This window comes from Oncorhynchus kisutch, unplaced genomic scaffold, assembly GCF_002021735.2.
Source record: "Oncorhynchus kisutch isolate 150728-3 unplaced genomic scaffold, Okis_V2 scaffold1653, whole genome shotgun sequence".
NCBI lineage: Eukaryota > Metazoa > Chordata > Actinopteri > Salmoniformes > Salmonidae > Oncorhynchus > Oncorhynchus kisutch.
Genome location: NW_022263598.1, coordinates 19,750 through 40,930, shown reverse-complemented (window position 1 = coordinate 40,930; position 21,181 = coordinate 19,750). Strand labels below are relative to the sequence as shown.

The following is a 21,181-nucleotide window of genomic DNA, read 5'->3' as shown; positions in this document are numbered from 1 at the left end:
AAGTGGACCTTTTGACATGTGTATTTACTGTTATGCAGTATGTGATGGTTGCACCGCATAGCCCTTAGACACAGCCCAAGAGATGCATGGTCATTGTGAAAGTATCACTTAGAATACTTTTACACAACACCACTTCCTCCTCTCGGCCAGCACCAGATCATGTAACTGGGTCAAACCTGTCAAAGGACCATCACTTTGGATAACTTTAGTTTGACTTTTGTTCTGCTGTCAGTCTGAGCATAAAATATTGGACTAACGTCTGGTTTGGCAGTTGGTCAGTATGTGTGGAAGACGTGCATTCAGGCTTTCTCTGCTTCTGCTGGTGTGGTGTGTGTGCACAGCCTTTGAAGGTAAGATTAGTCCTGTTCTCAAACACACAGCATGCATGTACAGTTTGTACAACACTGAAAAAGGAAAGGGGTCCTGTTCTCATGTTTCATTTATTAAATATTAATGGCATTATCATTACCTCTTATGAATAGGAGTTCTACTCAGCACAATCTGAACTGCATTTATGGAAGCAGAAACTGTCAGAATACTCTATTTTATTTATACAGTCAGAAGTTTACATACACCTTAGCCAAATACATTTAAAACTCAGTTTCACGATTCCTGACATTTAATCCTAGTAAAAATTCCCTGTCTTAGGTCAGTTAAGATCACCACTATATTGATTTTCCCATGTCAAGCAAAAAGGCACTGAGTTTGAAGGTAGGCCTTGAAATACATCCGCATGTTGTCAATTAGCCTATCAGAAGCTTCTAAAGCCATGACATCATTTTCTGGAATTTTCCAAGCTGTTTAAAGGCACAGTCAACTTAGTGTATGTAAACTTCTGATCCACTGGAACTGTGATGAAGTGAATTATAAGTGAAATAATCTGTCTGTAAACAATTGCACAAAGTAGATGTCCTAACCGACTTGCCAAAACTATACTTTGTTAACAAGAAATTTGTTGAGTGGATGAAAAACGAGTTTTAATGACTCCAAGTGTATGTAAACTTCTGACTTCAACTGTGTGTACACATACATACAAACATACACCTTTCTCTTATGCAACAAACTGGGCATTGCAATTGTAATGCTATTCAATGCAAAACAAACATTTTAGATGAAACAATACACTCACAAACCATTTTCCTTGATGTTTACAGAGATTCAAGTGAAAACATTGGAAACAGGAGCAGATTTGGGCACTCCTGCCTGTCCAAACCAAACCATTCATAAAATGATGTTTGTAATATGTAAGGTAGATAGAGTGATAAGTAGTGGGAATGAGTGTAAAGTGGCTCGTCGGTTTGACCAAAATGGTACAGACAACACTTGTGACCCCAGAGTCACACTACAGATAGAGAGTGACAGAGTGTTTCTAAACATCACCAACATACAACCATCTGATGAAGGGAGCTACACCTGTGAGTGTGTACATAATCGAGGAAGACATTTTTTTAATCTCAATATTTCTGTCAATGGTAAGTGTTTGGTTTTGCGTGTCAGTTCAATAGACACATTCTGTAATACACGTTTATCTTGTACTGTGAATGTTTGGTCTCAATTAGTCATCTCTACCATCTCAGTCCAAGTGAATTGGATTATAACAAAAATAGTCTTCAAATTGAGCATCTGTCAACATGACCAGAGTGGAGGAAGAGAAACAAGCCATATAGGATCACAATGAGTTCTTCTCTTTTCTTTTTCAGGATCCCATGTCACAAACATCCTTTCTTTCATACGTCCTTTCAATGTCATGATAATAACAGCCTTTGCAGGATTTGTAGCCGTTGTGGTCCTTGTTGGAATAATCAGGAGGAAATGTAATCTCAAGTAAGAGATTCTTATTAGCTTGTTAAAATAAAAGTTGATGGCTATTTGACATATTTGGTAATTTAATTAATCTATTACTTTGTTACGGAGGTCCTGTAATAATATTCTGTAAATTCAATCTCAAATAGCAATCTGATCTACAAATCATATAGAGAACTATGGGCCTCAGAAATATGCGGTAGGCTATACTGTAGGTCTAATATTTGTTTCTGCTCTCTTGCCAAGGAAATATCAATGGTGTATCTGTGAGTGACAAAGAGCTGGCAAGAGAGCATGAACAGATCTAACTGAAGTCATGAAATACATGAGGGTGTGACATAGGCTACTTGACCTACATTCAAGTCTGACTCGATAAGGTTATTGTAAGTCACTAATAACTGAACTGTTTAGGGTTTTCACTTCCAGCCTTGTCAAAAATGAGTGTAGGAAAAAAACATGCATGCAGCCACGCACAAACAAACAGTCAAATATTTTGTTCCAGAAAGCATCTGCTGTGTAAAACTATGTTATGTTACGTTCATTCACTGGTCTTCTGTTCTTTTACACAGCAGGAGAACACAGCAGAAAGCGGTGTACACCTTTAAAGAGGTGATGCAACAATACGGTCCTTTCAATCAGGGCTGTTACTGCTTGCTGCTCTTATCTGTAGTCGAAAGACTGTCAGGGCTGATATTGCAGTCGTAAGGCATTTGCAGACTATGCTCTTTCACATTTTGAATTGAATTTGACAACATTTAAAATATTTCCACAAACCTATATTACATTTACAAGTGTAATATGGTGACATATTGTTAATGTATTTGTAGGAGGAGCAACAGGACATTGATCCCTACAACACGCTCACAAGTAGAGACAATGGGATCTACTCAACTCTCCAGCTGACACCTTCTAACCCCTGACCTCTAGCACCGTTGACCAATGACGACATGTCATTAGACACCTTTTTCTATCACTAGGGGTTAAATACTATTTCACCAGCCCTGGATATACAACTGTACAGTATGTCCATTTACTGTATATATTGATTACTGTAATGCCCCTATTTTTACAGCGGATACACTGACTTTATATAGTTCCATTGATTGGTTAGACATCTGGCTGAATAGGTCCTGTACTGTAGATCGTCTTCTGTTGCTGTAAATATCAGCACTTACTGTATGAATCATGCACATTCTGTTACGTAGAACCAATGTTCCTGTGGACAGATGTGATCATGTGCATTTTCTCCAGGTGTCAGTGTATTGGATTGGTAAAAGATATTCCCTGCAGCAGTAGAGATTTAGAGTCATCATCACAACATGCTTCGTGACAAATGTATTTTCCTTGCTTTCAATGTTCCATCTCCATGTATCATGTAGGCCTACATGAGTTACATGTTCAGGTGAAGAGATGTAACGACAAAACTAAAGCATTTATTAAAACGTCATTTCCAAACAGATCCATGGCCTCTATAGTAATATGTATACTGTATGGATCTAACCCAGCATGTACACTCTAGAGGAAAACTCACTGTTATCCACATCGTATACTGTATGGATCTAACCCAGCATGTACACTCTAGAGGAAAACTCACTGTTATCCACATCAGGCTTATATGATATAAGAACCCTTCAGCCTTGTGGTGGAGCAGAATCTATCATTGTTTGTGTATAAAGGAGGAAGTGGAACCTGTTGAGGTGGCTGTAGTTAATAATTCGGCCTCGTGGTGCTTTGCAAAGACCAGGATGCACTAGCAGAGGTCCAAGTGTTTCTGTGAAACAGTAAGACCGGTAGAAGCTAGAAAACAGCACCACTTCCTCCTCTCAGCTCTCAAGGTCCATTATGACTAGTCAACCCAAGTTTTGGATAGTCAACCTAACGTTGGATAGACGTTGAGTTCTGTACTCAGTCTCAGCAGACAACATTGAGTAATGTGTGGTTCTGCAGTTGGCCAGTATGTTTGGATTCAGGCTGCTTCTGCTTCTGGTGCAGTTACCAAATAAGATATCAACTTTACTTTTTGACAGAAATGTTATAGGTGCAAAATCCTCTCACAAGCTCCCTCACAAACCACAGGGGCCTCATTTATAACCATTGCGTAAATTTCACACTAATGCGTGTGACATTTCTGATAAGACTGGGCACCTGCATGTTTCCAATTATAAAATCAGACCTGTCTTGAAACTGTATGCGCATGAAAGAGTATTACAACTCTGCCTGAAAATGCCCATCATTCAGCTGTGATTGGTCCTGGTGCACCAAAATAAACAAAAAGTGTCAAGGGAAGCCAGTTTGGATTTGGCTTCAGACCAATCACATCACAAGCCAAATGTCTTTATTGACAGAAAAAAACGTGAATTGTTGCATCTCGTTGTGTTGTACTACGGTGGCAACTAGCTAGCTAAAAATCTGCCCTTTCCTAAATTAGCCATGGATGGAGATTTAGACTTGTGGCTTTACTTAATTCTCTGTACTGGCCAATGATTATAACGTCGATTCTGATCCAACCATAAATTAATACATTGTGCCCCTGGCTTGAGAGGATGGAAGTTCAACATGTAGCTAGATGTAGTATGCTAATGTTAACTATCTGGCCTAGTGTATCATTGTCCATGAAAGGAAGTGAGTCTAGCGAGCAAGTATTTTAGCCAGGTAGCCTAGGACAATAAAAACTAAACGCGTGTACTGTTTGACAGAGTGATAGACCATTTAGGCAACATGAAAGAGGATGGCTGTAACGGCATTCCACCTCCTCTTCTGAGGAGGAGAAGCGAGAAGGATCGGAGGACCAATGCGCAGCGTGGTAAGTGTCCATAACGTTTATTTAAAGACATAAACTGAACACTATGAAATACAAAACAATAAACGTGAAACGAACAAAACCGAAACAGTACTGTGTGGCAACAAACACTCACACGGAAACAAACACCCACAAACCAAAAGTGAAACCCAGGCTACCCAAGTATGATTCTCAATCAGAGACAACCAACGACACCTGCCTCTGATTGAGAACCATACTAGGCTGAACTCAAAACCCCAACATAGAAAAACACACAGACTGCCGACCCCAACTCACGCCCTGACCATACTAAATAAAGACAAAACAAAGGAAATAAAGTTCAGAACGTGACAATGGCATTGGTGTTTCTCTGCAAGTAGGGTGAGTCAACATGTTTATTCTTACTTGCACGCACACACAGAAATCAGTACCATGGACAGCCACATATTTAGCTTATGTTGATTGGACTAAATAGTTTTAGGTATCTTTTAGTTATCACTTTATTAGACTAAGCATAGGTGATTAGATGTTGAAATGGTGCTGGAATAGTGGAGGCAGCTGTGACTCGAGGTAACTCTCCATGGTCCTAAACCAATAGTTGTTTAGTAGTCTGAAAATGTTGGAAACATTACCTTGTTTGACCATGCTGTAGGTCACATAACTGTTTGTTACATAGCAATATGTTTTGTAGTGTCACGCCTTGGTCTTGGTCTTGGTCTTGGTCTTGGTCTTGGTCTTGGTCTTGGTGTTTTCGTTATATATTTTGGTCAGGCCAGGGTGTGACATGGGTTTACGTGTTGTGTTTCGTATTGGGGTTTTATAGGATTTGGGATTGCTAGGTTTAGGGGTGTGTCTAGTTAGGCTTGGTTGCCTGAGGCGGTTCTTGATCAGAGTCAGGTGCTTCTCGTTGCCTCTGATTGGGAACCGTATTTAGGTAGCCTGAGTTCGCTTTGTCTTTCGTGGGTGATTGTTCCTGTCTCTGTGTAGTGTTCACCAGATAGGCTGTATTAGGTTTCACGTTCCGTTTGTTGTATTTATCGTTATTTCATGTACCGTCATTTTTTTCATTAAAGACATGAGTAACCACCACGCTGCATTTCGGTCCTCTCTTTCGACAAACGAAGAACGCCGTTACATGTAGACTTCACCAGACAGGTGTTGATCTCAGTTATATACTGTAATTAATTAAAAAAAGGTGTGGTTGAATTTATTCTGCCACTGTCTTCTTATTGTCTCAGCTTTTAGGTCTATACATCATGGTGTCAAGGCATATGAACTAACAGGTTACAGAGCAAACAATGCAATTATCACAACACATAGGTTGTAATATGGCTTTTTTTCTGGATTGGCTTCCCGGTGATTTTACCAACGCATCCCTACTGGTGCACGTACATTCTGGGCTCTATTTTATAAGTATGTAGGGTTTATAAATGAGGCCCCTGGACTTTATTGCCCTGCTGCAGATTTATTAAAAAGGCATTGGTATTTAAAAGTTAATCATTGAATGATTATAATAATGTTGAATCATAATCACAACAGTTGGTAGGTTCATTTTCTGTTATTAACCTGTAGGACCAAATCTAACCATCACTTACATACACTTGATATAAAACCCCCTCAGTCTTGAAGAGCTGTCAGAAGCTATCATTGTTGCTAGAGCAAGGAAGGTTTATTATATGTGTGGTTGTACTGCAGAGCCCAAGGGATGTATTGTCATTGTGAAAGTAACACAGAACACAGTTACACAGCCGAGAGGAAGTGGTGCCATCACAAGATTATGTGACTGGATACAACCTGTCAAAGGACCATCACTTTGGTTTGCCTTTTGTTCTACTGTTGGTCCGAGCAGAAAATATTGGACCAACGTCTGGTTCTGCAGTGGGTCATTATATGTGGAAGACGTGCCTTGAGGCTTTCTCTGCTTCTGCTGGTGTGGGGTGTGTGCACAGTCTTTGAACGTAAGATTAGTCCTTTTCTCAAACACAAAGCACGCACAACACTGAAAGAGGTCCTGTCCTCTGATATTAGTGAAATGTTAATGTGTCAGCATTACCTTGTATAACAATAGGAGTTCCACTCAGCACCATTTGAACTGCATTCAGGGAAGCAGCAACATTTGATTCAGAATATTCTCATTCATTTATAAATGTGTAATTAAAAACATATGTTTTACACACCTTTCACTAATGCAAAAAATTGTGCATTGTAAGGCTAGTCAATGCAAAATAAACATTGGAATTTAAACAATATACTCACAAGCCATGTCCCTTCATTTTTACAGAGATTCAAGTAGAAACATTGGAAACAGGAGCAGATTTAGGAACTCTTACCTGCCCAAACCATTAACGACATTATTTATGTAATATGTAAGCTAGAGTGATAAGTAGTGGGAATGACTGTCAAGTGTCATATCTGACCCAAAAAAATATTGGTACAGACAACACTTGTGACCCCAGAGTCACACTACAGATCGAGAGGTGGAGTATTTCTACACATCACCAACATACAACCATCTGATGAAGGGAACTACACCTGTGAGTGTGTATTTAATGGAGGAACACATTCTTTGCATCTCAATATTTCTACATTGTAGAATAATAGTGAAGACATCAAAACTATGAAATAACACATGGAATCATAGCATCCAAAAAAGTGTTAAACTAATCTAAATATATTTTAAATTCTTCAAAGTAGCCACCCTTTGCCTGGATGACAGCTTTGCACACTCTTGGCAGTCTCTCAACCAGCTTCATGGAGGTAGTCACTTGGAATGCTTTTTCAACAGTCTTGAAGGAGTTCCCACATATGCTGAGCACTTGTTGGCTGTTTTTCCTTCACTCTGCAGTCCAACTCATCCCAAACCATTTAAATTGGGTTGAGGTTGGGTGATTGTGGAGGCCAGGTCATCTGATGCAGCACTCCATCACTCTCCTTCTTGGTCAAATAGTCCTTATACAGCCTGGAGGTGTGTTGGGTTAGGGTATTTTACCAAATAGGGCTATCTTTTGTATACCACACCTACCTTGTCACAACACAACTGATTGGCTCAAACGTATTAAGGAAAGAAATTCCACAAATTAACAAGGCACACCTGTTAATTGAAATGCATTCCAGGTGACTACTTCATGAAGCCTGGTTGAGAAAATTCCAAGAGTTTGCAAAGCTGTAATGAAGGCAAAGGGTGGCTACTTTGAAGAATCTCAAATAAAAAAAATATTTTGATTTGTTTAACAGTTTTGGTAACTACATGATTCCATGTGTTATTTCATAGTTTTGATGTCTTCACTATTATTCTACAACTTAGAAAATAGTACAAATAAATAAAAATCCTTTAATGAGTAGGGGTGTCCAAACTTTTGACTGGTACTGTGTATGCATGCATGCACGTGTGTGTGTAGTACCAGAGCGAACCATAGTATTACAATGGCTCCCTCTGGTTTTAGTGTTGCTGAACAGTAGAGCCAGGCCATGAGTGTCTGTCACCTCCACAGCAACATGCATTATTAAATCAGTCTTTTTAGTTCCTGTTATTTTTTAAAGAAACATTTAGGAAAATAAAACTGAAGTTCCACTAGGTGTCGCTGTGCTGCATTTGAAAAAGGACTTAGTCACGGCGCTATGAACGGATAGTGATGCAACATTTCTGAAGTAAAAATTCCAGAAAAGTGTCCTGTCTGATGACATATGTGAATGCTTTATATTTGTGTAAGAGCCTTGCGTCATCTGATTGTACTGAATTATCTCCATACTTTAGATTTCCCGTTGAGTTTGTAACATATTTTATATGGTCTATATTCTGTACTGTAGACTACATCAATTGTTAAGAAATATGTTTCAAATGATCATCTTTGTCTTTTCACTGTGTCTGTTTTTATGTACATTAGATACATAAGTGTTGAGATTCAGCTGGAATCATCCTCTGGTTGAGTGAGACAGCGTCACATGCATCAATGTCACCACAGTAATTTAAGACCACAACTGCTAACCAGAATATTAAACAGGTTCTTCCCAAGATACAATGAAAATGTTTGTTTCAGATATTTGGATTAGAACACACCTTTTTACTCAATTTCCCCTGTCAAGTGTTTTTATCAAAACTACATATGTACACAATTAGCCCCTACAGTGTTGTGTACACACTGCAGCACAGAAGCCCTGGAGAAGTTTCTCCTGTCTGGCATGGGATTTACACCAGCAACCTTCTGGTTACTGGCCCACCTCTCTAAACTAGGCTACTTTCAGTTTTACCAGATAACTCTTAGTACACATTCCAATACCCTTTATACAATCACAGGATATCAAAGTGTACAGTGATTTCTGATAATGAGTGTCTACTGTAAGTATCATTATGACTTCTCTCCTTTCCTGGAATTGGATTTGGTTACTACCGAGGCCACCGAGAGTGGCCCAGAGTATTGTAATAACGGTAGTGGATCCTCTTTCATTTTATTGCTTTCTACAGTAACCATGACTCAGACCTTCTCTTGGGCCACTCCCCGAGACACCCTCGGAGATCAGACATTATTGATGACAACCCTGGAGTGGGCCCAGGGATTCGAACCAGCAACCTTTTGGTTATTGCCCCAACGCTCTTAACCGCTAGGCTACCTGCCACCCTTAAGGCTGCTCCTAGCTAGACTGTAAATGGTCAAATTACAGAATTATGGGATTATACTTTAATAGGACATGCAGTTTATGATGTAATAAAATGTACCATTACAATTATAACCCAATTATGATAATACAATGAACTATATTATACTCAGTGGGGGACCCAATTGTCATACTTAACGATACCATAATCAAAAATGTAAGTAAAAGTGAAAGTCAACCAGTAAACTACTACTTGAGTAAAAGTTTTTTAAAGTATTTGAATTGAAATATAAATAAGTGGGGCAGCAGGTCGCCTAGTGGTCAGAACGTTGGGCCAGTAACCAAAAGGTTGCTGGATCGAATCCCTGAGCTGACAAGGCAAAAATCTGTCGTTCTGCCCCTGAACAAGGCAGTTAACCCACTGTTCCCCGGTAGGCTCTCATTGTAAATAAGAATTTGTTCTTTTTATTTTTATTTATTTTACCTTTATTTAACCAGGTAGGCAAGTTGAGAACAAGTTCTCATTTACAATTGCGACCTGGCCAAGATAAAGCAAAGCAGTTCGACAGATAAAACGACACAGAGTTACACATGGAGTAAAAACAAACATACAGTCAATAATGCAGTATAAACAAGTCTATATACAATGTGAGGTGAGAAGGGAGGTAAAGGCAAAAAAGGCCATGATGGCAAAGTAAATACAATATAGCAAGTAAAATACTGGAATGGTAGTTTTGCAATGGAAGAATGTGCAAAGTAGAAATAAAAAATAATGGGGTGCAAAGGAGCAAAATAAATAAATAAATTAAAATTAAATACAGTTGGGAAAGAGGTAGTTGTTTGGGCTAAATTATAGGTGGGCTATGTACAGGTGCAGTAATCTGTGAGCTGCTCTGACAGTTGGTGCTTAAAGCTAGTGAGGGAGATAAGTGTTTCCAGTTTCAGAGATTTTTGTAGTTCGTTCCAGTCATTGGCAGCAGAGAACTGGAAGGAGAGGCGGCCAAAGAAAGAATTGGTTTTGGGGGTGACTAGAGAGATATACCTGCTGGAGCGTGTGCTACAGGTGGGAGATGCTATGGTGACCAGCGAGCTGAGATAAGGGGGGACTTTACCTAGCAGGGTCTTGTAGATGACATGGAGCCAGTGGGTTTGGCGACGAGTATGAAGCGAGGGCCAGCCAACGAGAGCGTACAGGTCGCAATGGTGGGTAGTATATGGGGCTTTGGTGATAAAACGGATTGCACTGTGATAGACTGCATCCAATTTGTTGAGTAGGGTATTGGAGGCTATTTTGTAAATGACATCGCCAAAGTCGAGGATTGGTAGGATGGTCAGTTTTACAAGGGTATGTTTGGCAGCATGAGTGAAGGATGCTTTGTTGCGAAATAGGAAGCCAATTCTAGATTTAACTTTGGATTGGAGATGTTTGATATGGGTCTGGAAGGAGAGTTTACAGTCTAACCAGACACCTAAGTATTTGTAGTTGTCCACGTATTCTAAGTCAGAGCCGTCCAGAGTAGTGATGTTGGACAGGCGGGTAGGTGCAGGTAGCGATCGGTTGAAGAGCATGCATTTAGTTTTACTTGTATTTAAGAGCAATTGGAGGCCACGGAAGGAGAGTTGTATGGCATTGAAGCTTGCCTGGAGGGTTGTTAACACAGTGTCCAAAGAAGGGCCGGAAGTATACAGAATGGTGTCGTCTGCGTAGAGGTGGATCAGGGACTCACCAGCAGCAAGAGCGACCTCATTGATGTATACAGAGAAGAGAGTCGGTCCAAGAATTGAACCCTGTGGCACCCCCATAGAGACTGCCAGAGGTCCGGACAGCAGACCCTCCGATTTGACACACTGAACTCTATCAGAGAAGTAGTTGGTGAACCAGGCGAGGCAATCATTTGAGAAACCAAGGCTGTCGAGTCTGCCGATGAGGATATGGTGATTGACAGAGTCGAAAGCCTTGGCCAGATCAATGAATACGGCTGCACAGTAATGTTTCTTATCGATGGCGGTTAAGATATCGTTTAAGACCTTGAGCGTGGCTGAGGTGCACCCATGACCAGCTCTGAAACCGGATTGCATAGCAGAGAAGGTATGGTGAGATTCGAAATGGTCGGTAATCTGTTTGTTGACTTGGCTTTCGAAGACCTTAGAAAGGCACGGTAGGATAGATATAGGTCTGTAGCAGTTTGGGTCAAGAGTGTCCCCCCCTTTGAAGAGGGGGATGACCGCAGCTGCTTTCCAATCTTTGGGAATCTCAGACGACACGAAAGAGAGGTTGAACAGGCTAGTAATAGGGGTGGCAACAATTTCGGCAGATAATTTTAGGAAGAAAGGGTCCAGATTGTCTAGCCCGGCTGATTTGTAGGGGTCCAGATTTTGCAGCTCTTTCAGAACATCAGCTGAATAGATTTGGGAGAAGGAGAAATGGGGAAGGCTTGGGCGAGTTGCTGTTGGGGGTGCAGTGCTGTTGTCCGGGGTAGGAGTAGCCAGGTGGAAAGCATGGCCAGCCGTACAAAAATGCTTATTGAAATTCTCAATTATGGTGGATTTATCAGTGGTGACAGTGTTTCCTATCTTCAGTGCAGTGGGCAGCTGGGAGGAGGTGTTCTTATTCTCCATGGACTTTACAGTGTCCCAGAACTTTTTTGAGTTAGTGTTGCAGGAAGCAAATTTCTGCTTGAAAAAGCTAGCCTTGGCTTTTCTAACTGCCTGTGTATAATGATTTCTAGCTTCCCTGAACAGCTGCATATCACGGGGGCTGTTCGATGCTAATGCAGAACGCCATAGGATGTTTTTGTGTTGGTTAAGGGCAGTCAGGTCTGGGGAGAACCAAGGGCTATATCTGTTCCTGGTTCTAAATTTCTTGAATGGGGCATGTTTATTTAAGATGGTTAGGAAGGCATTTTTAAAAAATATCCAGGCATCCTCTACTGACGGGATGAGATCAATATCCTTCCAGGATACCCCGGCCAGGTCGATTAGAAAGGCCTGCTCGCAGAAGTGTTTCAGGGAGCGTTTTACAGTGATGAGTGGAGGTCGTTTGACCGCTGACCCATTACGGATGCAGGCAATGAGGCAGTGATCGCTGAGATCTTGGTTGAAGACAGCAGAGGTGTATTTAGAGGGGAAGTTGGTTAGGATGATATCTATGAGGGTGCCCGTGTTTAAGGTTTTGGGGAGGTACCTGGTAGGTTCATTGATTATTTGTGTGAGATTGAGGGCATCAAGTTTAGATTGTAGGATGGCTGGGGTGTTAAGCATGTTCCAGTTTAGGTCGCCTAGCAGCACGAACTCTGAAGATAGATGGGGGGCAATCAGTTCACATATGGTGTCCAGAGCACAGCTGGGGGCAGAGGGTGGTCTATAGCAGGCGGCAACGGTGAGAGACTTGTTTTTAGAGAGGTGGATTTTTAAAAGTAGAAGTTCAAATTGTTTGGGTACAGACCTGGATAGTAGGACAGAACTCTGCAGGCTATCTTTGCAGTAGATTGCAACACCGCCCCCTTTGGCAGTTCTATCTTGTCTGAAAATGTTGTAGTTTGGAATTAAAACTTCAGAATTTTTGGTGGTCTTCCTAAGCCAGGATTCAGACACAGCTAGAACATCCGGGTTGGCAGAGTGTGCTAAAGCAGTGAATAGAACAAACTTAGGGAGGAGGCTTCTAATGTTAACATGCATGAAACCAAGGCTATTACGGTTACAGAAGTCGTCAAAAGAGAGCGCCTGGGGAATAGGAGTGGAGCTAGGCACTGCAGGGCCTGGATTCACCTCTACATCGCCAGAGGAACATAGGAGGAGTAGAATAAGGGTACGGCTAAAAGCTATGAGAATTGGTCGTCTAGAACGTCTGGAACATAGAGTAAAAGGAGGTTTCTGGGGGCGATAAAATAGCATCAAGGTATAATGTACAGACAAATGTATGGCAGGATGTGAATACAGTGGAGGTAAACCTAGGTATTGAGTGATGAAGAGAGAGATATTGTCTCTAGAAACATCGTTGAAACCAGGAGATGTCATTGCATGTGTGGGTGGTGGAACTAATAGGTTGGATAAGGTATAGTGAGCAGGACTAGAGGCTCTACAGTGAAATAAGCCAATAAACACTAACCAGAACAGAAATGGACAAGACATATTGACATTAAGGATAGGCATGCTTAGTCGAGTGATCAAAAGGGTCCGGTGAGTGGAGAGGTTGGTTGGTGATTTAGACAGCTAGCCAGGGCATCGGTAGCAAGCTAGCATAGGATGGAGGTCTGTTAGCCACCCCTTACGTTCCGTCAGTAGATTAGTGGGGTTCCGTGTGGTAGAGGGGATTAATCCAAATCACACAACAACAACAAAAATAAAAACAATAGATATAGTTATAGAGGCCCAAGAAGAAAATATAATAATAATAATTAAAAAAATAATTTAAAAAAAATAATAATAAAAAAATTGTCCGATTGTCTATTCAGATAGCAGCCGGTAAGACAGCTAACGGTTAGCAGGCCGCAGATGGGCGTTCAGGTAACGTCGCGACGGAGGAGCCGGCCGAATAACTCCTTCGGGTAGATAACGTCGGCAGTCCAGTTGTGAAGGCCCGGTGGGGCTCCGCGAAGGCAGTAAAACGGGTCCGGATAGGTGACTGCAGCCCAGGTGTGATTGATGGAACTCAGGAGTGATTGACGGAGCTTGCTAGCTCCGATGGTCACACGGATAGCAGCTAGCTAGCTGTGAGATCCGGGTATGAATGTCCAGGGACATGGAGAGAAAAATTGGTCCGGTATGTTCCGTTCCGAGCCGCGCTGCGCCGTACAGAACTGGCGATAGATTTTCGAGCTAAAGGATAGCTGATGACCACAAACCGTGGTTAGCTGAATATTAACGATTTGCCAGTAAAGGAGCTAACTAGCTTCTGGATTAGCTTCTGGCTAGTTTCAGGCTAGCTTCTTGGAGTTCCTGGCTAGCTTCTTGGAGGATTACAGATCTGAGGTAAATAATACTTTTTTATAAATATACATTGGTGAGGCGGGTTGCAGGAGAGTGTTTTGAAGATGAGTTGATGGAAAATAAAAATAAAATGTATGTGAAAAAGTTGTAAATATATATATATACACAGGACACGACAAGACGAGGACAAAAGACGTCTGAACTGCTATGCCACCTTGGAGAATTGGGGGCTGACTGACTTGCCTAGTTAAACAAAGGTAAAAACAATAATTAAGTATCAAATGTAAATGTAATTGCTAAAATATACTTAAGTAGCTAAAATAAAAGTATAAATAATTTATAATTCCTTATATTAAGCAAACCAGACAACATTTACAAACAAAAGATGTGTGTTTAGTGAGTCCGTCAGATATTCTCGAGAATTTGACCATTTTCCTGTCCTGCCAAACATTAAAAATATAACGAGTACCTTTGGGTGTCAGGGACAATGTATGGGAGTAAAAAGTACCTTCTTTTATTTAGGAATGTAGTAGAGTAAAAGTTGTCAAAAAAATAAATAGCAAAGTAAAAGTACAGATACGCCCAAAAACTGCTGAAGTAGCACATGATAGTATTTTTACACCACTGGTTATACTAATGTGATGTTAACATCACCTTCAATTAATGAAGTCACATAAGTATCTAAAGAGCTTTCAGTTTCACTTGTGTAATGCAACTAGTGTTTTCTACCTACTGGGGCAGTGGACTTCCCCCTTTTGCTATGACATTCAGACACAGTCACTCACTACACATCTCCTATGAAGAGGAAATTCCACAACCCATAACACCAGACTAACAATGAAGACCAGCAACCACCAGGATGAGAATCTGGGAACTTCCTACTGACACAATTACCAGAACAGCACTTAATGTGAGAAGCATGTAGAAGAAACTCTGTGAACCCCTATGATAGACACACTACTTACTGTAATAGATTTCAAATCTTGAAAATGTCTCACTCATAGAATGCTCACCTTATTACCATAACACGGAGTCATCATTTCCCACATTGTAAAATGTTTTTGTACAGTACCAGTCAAAAGTTTGGAAACCTACTCATATAAGGGTTTTAATTTATTTGTACTATTTTATAAATTGCAGAATAATGGTGAAGAAATCAAAACTATGAAATGACACATATCATGTAGTAACCAAAAAAGTGTATAATATATTTTATATTTGAGGTTCTTCAAAGTAGTTCCCTTTGCCTTGACAGCTTTGCACACTCTTGGCATTCTCTCAACCAGCTTCATGAGGTAGTCACCTGGAATGCATTTGAATTAACACGTGTGCCTTGTTAAAAGTTCATTTGTGGAATTTCTTTCCTTCTTAATGCATTTCAGCCAATCAGTTGTTTTGTGACAAGGTAGGTGTGGTGTACAGATGATAGCCCTACTTGATAAAATACCAAGTCCATATTATGGCAAGAAGAGCCCAAAAAAGCTCAGAGAAACGACAGTCCATCATTACTTTAAGACATGGAGGTCAATCTATCCAGAAAATTTCGAGAACTTTTAAAGTTTCTTCAAGTGCAATCACAAAAACCCTCAATCACTATGATGAAACTGGCTCTAATGAGGGCCGCCACAGGAAAGGAAGACCCATAGATAAAGTCATTAGAGTTACCAGCCACAGAAATTGCAGCCCAAATAAATGCTTCACAGAGTTCAAGTAACACACACCTCAACATCAACTGTTCAGATGAGACTGCATGAGTTACGCCTTCATGGTCAGATTGCTGCAAAGAAATCACTACAAAAGGACACCAATAATAAGAAGAGACTTGCTTGGGCCAAGAAACACTAGCATTGGACATTAGACCGGTGGAAATCTGTCCTTTGGTCTGATGAGTCCAAATGTTATATTTTTGGTTCCAACCACCGTATCTTTGTGAGACGCAGAGTAGGTGAACGGATGATCTCCACATGTGTGGTTCCCACCGTGAAGCGTGGAGGTGTGATGGTGCTTTGCTGGTGACACTGTCTTTATTTAGAATTCAAGGCACACTTAACCAGCATGGCTACCACAGCATTCTGCAGCGATACGCCATCCCATCTGGTTTGCGATTAGTGGGACTATCATTTGTTTTTCAACAGGACAATGACCCAACACACCTCCAGGCTATGTAAGGGCTATTTGACCAAGAAGTAGAGTGATGGAGTGCTGCATCAGATGGCCTCCACAATCACCCAACCTCTACCCAATTGAGATGGTTTGGGATGAATTGGACCGCAGGAAAAGCAGCCAACAAGTGCTCAGCATATGTGGGAACTCCTTCAAGATACTTGGAAAAGCATTCCAGGTGAAGCTAGTTGAGAGAATGCCAAGAGTGTGCAAAGCAGTCAAAGGCAAAAGGGTGGCTACTTTGAAAAATCTCAAATATATTTTGATTTGTTTAACACAAATGGTTACTACATGATTCCATATGTGTTACTTCATAGTTTTGATGTCTTCACTACTTTTCTAAAACGTAGAAACTAGTAAAAAATAAAGAAAAACCCTTGAATGAGTAGGTGTGTCCAGACTTTTGACTGGTACTGTAGATTGACTGAAATCTATGTTCATCAAGTGTAGGCATGTTAAGTTTCTGGGGTGGAGCATTAGCAGCCAATTGGTTTGTAACTTGCTGTGGTTACAGTAGTCTTTCGATACCCTTGATGTGGTGACCTCTACATTGTAGTTTAGTTCGGCACAGAGCATGTGAACCAAAAAAATGTTACGTCAAAATAAATACATTTCCGCGTTTATTTCGTTGCAATGACGTCATTCAGCTTCAGCCTAATGTGCGCCACAAAAAAAAAATACTAACAGATCCTTCTTCCTTGTGATGTATTTTACAGTAGATGTCACGTTGTAATTGGCTACGGCCGGGAACCACTGGGGAACTAGGCTACTCTATACCCCCTCAACAATTTAAGGGCTTTCCAAAAACAATCTGACTCACTTCACGTGCAACTAACGAAGCAATATATTATGGTCCAACGTGAGAAACAAAACCAAGAGTTTAAGTCAACATTCACCAGCTGAGAATGAATACTTTTCTCGTTCTCTTATGCCTGCTCTCTGAAGGTAAATTGTTTTCCATGGCTTCTGACTAGTGGTTGATTCTGCTCATATAAGATGAGATGGGTTAGGTAAACAACATTTCCCACGTTTGACAGGTTATTGATTATTTTGTATGTAGGCTAAACTTGTTTTTATTTATTTACCTGTTAACTTGCCTTCTTCCTTTTGTAGCGGTCTCTGTCAACGTCGTAGCTAGAGGAGACACCAGTGTTGACTTCAATGCCGACGCATCATATACCTGCACCCATGCGGACCCGACAGGTGTGCTGCAAGTCACCTGGCAGAGGCTGTTCAAAGACGACTCCGTGGAGAATCTGGCCACCTACAGCAAGCGGTTTGGAGCTCAAATCATAGACCCGCACCGAGGCAAGGTGGTTTTCACGGAAGCATCTCTCAACTCAACGTCTATTACCGTGAAGAATGTAACATGGGCAGACGACGCCTGCTATATTTGTTCCTTCAATGTTTACCCGAGTGGATCAAGACGCAAGCAGACGTGTCTTACCGTTCAAGGTATTTAATGCACTGAATAATTACCGTTTTAGGGCGTACCTCTATTGTTCTCTATTCAGTTGAAGTTACAACATTTTAATGTAAGTGATATTGTAACTCAAAATAATAATCGTAGGTCAGCACAGGTACAAGCACACCTGGTCAACTAATTATTCAGCCCTTGATTAGACCTAGTTGAATCAGGTGTGCTGGTATAGAAGTGGAAGTCACTGGGAGTATCCTTGGAGATTATATTTTTTGGGAAACACTCTTATCGAGCATTCATAAAGTCTTCATAAGCAATACATAACGTTAATTCGGGAAGTATTCAGACCCCTTGACTTTTTTCACATTTTGTTACATTACAGCCTCAAATGTAGTAAACTTTTTTTTTAATGATTTGCAAAAATGTCTAAACATGTTTTTGCTTTGTCATTATGGGGTATTGTGTGTAGATTGATGAGGAATTTGTATTTATTTTATACATTTTAGAATAAGTCTGTAAGGTAACTAAATGTGGAAAAATGGAAGAGGTTTGAATACTTTACAATGTACTGTAGATGCTAAACTAATACATTTATAAGCAAAACCCCCAACACATGTAATATAAAGGTCCTTACATCTGGTTCTTCGCTAAATATAGAATAATCCTTTAGTCACCCTTTACAGCAGGACATTTGCTAAGGAATGATATCTGAATAATACAGTATGGGCAGTTTATTAGGGGTTTTATTAGGGGAATAGAAACACTATAGTTTAGAACACCAGCTAACTTCAACTATAAATCACCATATTGGCATTGTTACATCACTGGCAGGATTTCCCAAAACTGTCTGAACGACCATGAACTCTGCATGCATTAATAAGGGACATTTGCTGGTGTCAAAACATACATGAAAACATGATACATATTTTGAAAGCTATTCTTAATGGATCTGTCTGGTAAAATAAGGCATATAAATAAAATCAATATGTTCTAATATTCCCTGTTTCATTCATTCAAAGGTGTATCTGAAGTGAGAGCCACAATGCATAAAGTCCCCAGCACTGAACCTAAAGCAGACATAGAAGTTGTGGTCAGCTGCTCTGCCACAGGTAAACCAGCACCTTGGATCCAATGGAACTTATCTGCAGCAGCACTCATAAAGACACCTAACAACTGGACTGTCATTAACAAAGACCAAACTGTCACAGCCAATAGCAACATCACCCTCCAACTGTTGCCAGGCTCCGGGGGATACGTGGACTGTATCATAAATAATGGGATGAGGACACAGAGACACGAGCGGGTCCTGCTTCCTATTCTCCCTGGAGAGAGGGGGGTTGAAGAGGGTACGTAAATGTTGACGTATTATATACTTCTAAACCATACTCTTTTAGCGTGTCAGAATGGTCCAACTTGAAAACAACATTGAGAAAACATCCTCCCTAGATCGATAAATGGCATGCCAAATTCATGATATTAATAATAAACATCTACATTTGGATACATGAATTTGGCATTCTATTTAACAGGCTACATCATCCCCAGGGGCATGTTGTGATAGCCTTGTGACCAACATTATCGTGCAATAGTGCAACATTCTGTTTCCTGAAAACAGAACGCAGCGATTTCAGGCTGGTTCCAAGAGGCTAATGTTGTGATGCTATTAGTGCTGTTAGTAATCTTATCTCACCAGTTGGGTTTAATATTGACCACCATGGCAAAGCATCACGAGTCACTCCCTTTTAAAATCACACTGTAGTCAAGTGTTGTGTTGAGTTCTGGGTAGTTTCCAGCCCCTCAGGGAAGCTACGTGATGGATGATATGATTGGATAGATGGGACAGAACATGATATCAACATGTTATTCAAACTGAATGCATTAAAAAAGGAAGGGTGTAAAATTCCTTGTTTTTCTCTTCGGAGTAAATGCTGTCTCTCCAAACACATGCTCACTGGAGTTTCATGTTTCACCCTCCAGATGACAAGAGGACATCCCCGTGGGCGGTTGGCATCCCAGTGTTCCTAATCATTTCCCTTTTAGTCATCTTTGGATGTGTCGAGCTTCAAAAGAAAAAAGGTGAGTCCGCACAAGATCTGTAATGTGTAATATCTTTATATGAAGTGTCTTAGTAAGACAAGTGGAATGAATTGAGTCATCAACTCAATATATGGTTCTGTCTTTTATCAAACAAACTGTGAGCAACGCAAGCCTTGGAGCTCAGGAATGTTTAGAGATAATGTCCTTTTAGATTCACTGTAGTACAGTATAGTAACCTTCACATTCTCTCTGGCAGGTTGCAGGCAAGCAGCGTTGGCAACCACAGCAGACGAGCAGGACCGTCTTAGGAGCATTGTGTAAACATCTGTCTGTTGTTGCTGCCTGTGCTTATATGCACTGTAGCTGACAGCTGTTTTTGTTGAGGACTGGAGCACCTGTTGTTACTGAGCCTGGATGTTGAACCTTGTTGAATCATTCTTACACAGTCATAAATAAGCTAATTAACACATGCATTATACAAGCCATGATATGGTTAATGCTGTTTAGAGGTACTGAAATGGCACTTTTAGGTTTGAGAGATTGATGACCTCTTGTAGGTGAGTGTTGTGATATGAGGTAGGTTACTTGTTGCCTGGTTACCCAAACTCCTTGCTCCGGCCAAATGTTACACCAAAGGACATTAGTTTCTTCTTCGCAATGAGTCTGGATTTGAGTACCTCCCTAGCTTTTCACCGAATGCCAACACATTCTGGGCCATCTGATTTGTCCAGTAACGATGGGCTGAGTCACAGCTAGACCACACGTGGGTTAAACAGGGGTTTGAAAATTCATCATTGGCTGTTACTGTGATTGCTTAGACAATCCAATCGCTGGAGACATTGTTTTGTACAACGCCCGTCGTGCCCCTCGTCACCACAAACGACTTCAATAATATCCCTACCCATATTCAGACTAACGTATGTGGTGAAGGACAAAGCAGTGGAAGAATTTAGTTTGAGTCGTCAGGCTAGGTTACCTCATCTATTAGGACAGCGCCACCTACTGTTTGTACTTTATTATAACATACACCAAGTAGAATAGATTTATCTATTTATTTTATGTTCTAAATAACCTAGTAATTTATTTTATTTCAACCCACTTCAATGTGATTGACCTTGTTGCACTTTTGTTCAAGTTAAGTTTACAGTGCATTGTTATTATAAATCTGTGGAACTACAGATAGTTTTGTTGTTCGTCCTGTTATACCAGTGTAATGTGTGAATGTATTTGAGACCTTAGAATGTAATGATGATAATGCACATTTTTGCTCTTTGATATATCGTCTTGTTTGAGTTCCTATTGTTATTTGTTTTGATAATGTATGTTGCTTGTTGTGTTCGATTCCATTTCCACTTGATTTGACACTGTTTATAAAATCAGGCTGTTATTCTTGCTTGATCTGTAAAATGTTTTAATTGTTTTTAATTATTAAACATTCTTTATATGGATTGTGTTAC

The 21,181-nt window shown here is 40.5% G+C and overlaps 2 protein-coding genes across 2 annotated transcripts; both read left to right on the top strand.

Moving 5' to 3' along the window:
- Window positions 1-127: 127 nt before the first annotated feature.
- On the top strand, window positions 128-3,262 carry LOC109880329 (uncharacterized). Its single transcript, XM_031818838.1, has 5 exons — window positions 128-350; window positions 1,155-1,472; window positions 1,701-1,824; window positions 2,373-2,412; window positions 2,631-3,262. Exons 1-5 carry the CDS (start codon window positions 281-283, stop codon window positions 2,721-2,723), a joined length of 645 nt encoding a protein of 214 aa, XP_031674698.1. The 5' UTR covers window positions 128-280; the 3' UTR covers window positions 2,724-3,262.
- A 13,685-nt stretch (window positions 3,263-16,947) lies between these two features.
- Window positions 16,948-21,170, top strand: LOC109880328 (OX-2 membrane glycoprotein). Its single transcript, XM_031818840.1, has 5 exons — window positions 16,948-17,212; window positions 17,381-17,722; window positions 18,707-19,033; window positions 19,665-19,763; window positions 19,981-21,170. The coding sequence occupies exons 1-5, from the start codon at window positions 17,173-17,175 to the stop codon at window positions 20,043-20,045; spliced, it is 873 nt and encodes a 290-aa protein (XP_031674700.1). The 5' UTR covers window positions 16,948-17,172; the 3' UTR covers window positions 20,046-21,170.
- Window positions 21,171-21,181: the final 11 nt, after the last annotated feature.

What these genes read in the sequence shown, in the direction of transcription:
- LOC109880328 (XM_031818840.1), top strand. Translation starts at nt 17,173, where the DNA reads ATGAATACTTTTCTCGTTCTCTTATGCCTGCTCTCTGAAG. An exon ending in GACGTGTCTTACCGTTCAAG is followed by an intron (nt 17,723 to 18,706) that starts GTATTTAATGCA and finishes ATTCATTCAAAG; the next exon opens with GTGTATCTGAAGTGAGAGCC. An exon ending in CGAGCTTCAAAAGAAAAAAG is followed by an intron (nt 19,764 to 19,980) that starts GTGAGTCCGCAC and finishes TCTCTCTGGCAG; the next exon opens with GTTGCAGGCAAGCAGCGTTG.
- LOC109880329 (XM_031818838.1), top strand. Translation starts at nt 281, where the DNA reads ATGTGTGGAAGACGTGCATTCAGGCTTTCTCTGCTTCTGCTGGTGTGG. An exon ending in AGGAGGAAATGTAATCTCAA is followed by an intron (nt 1,825 to 2,372) that starts GTAAGAGATTCT and finishes TCTTTTACACAG; the next exon opens with CAGGAGAACACAGCAGAAAG. An exon ending in CGGTGTACACCTTTAAAGAG is followed by an intron (nt 2,413 to 2,630) that starts GTGATGCAACAA and finishes ATGTATTTGTAG; the next exon opens with GAGGAGCAACAGGACATTGA.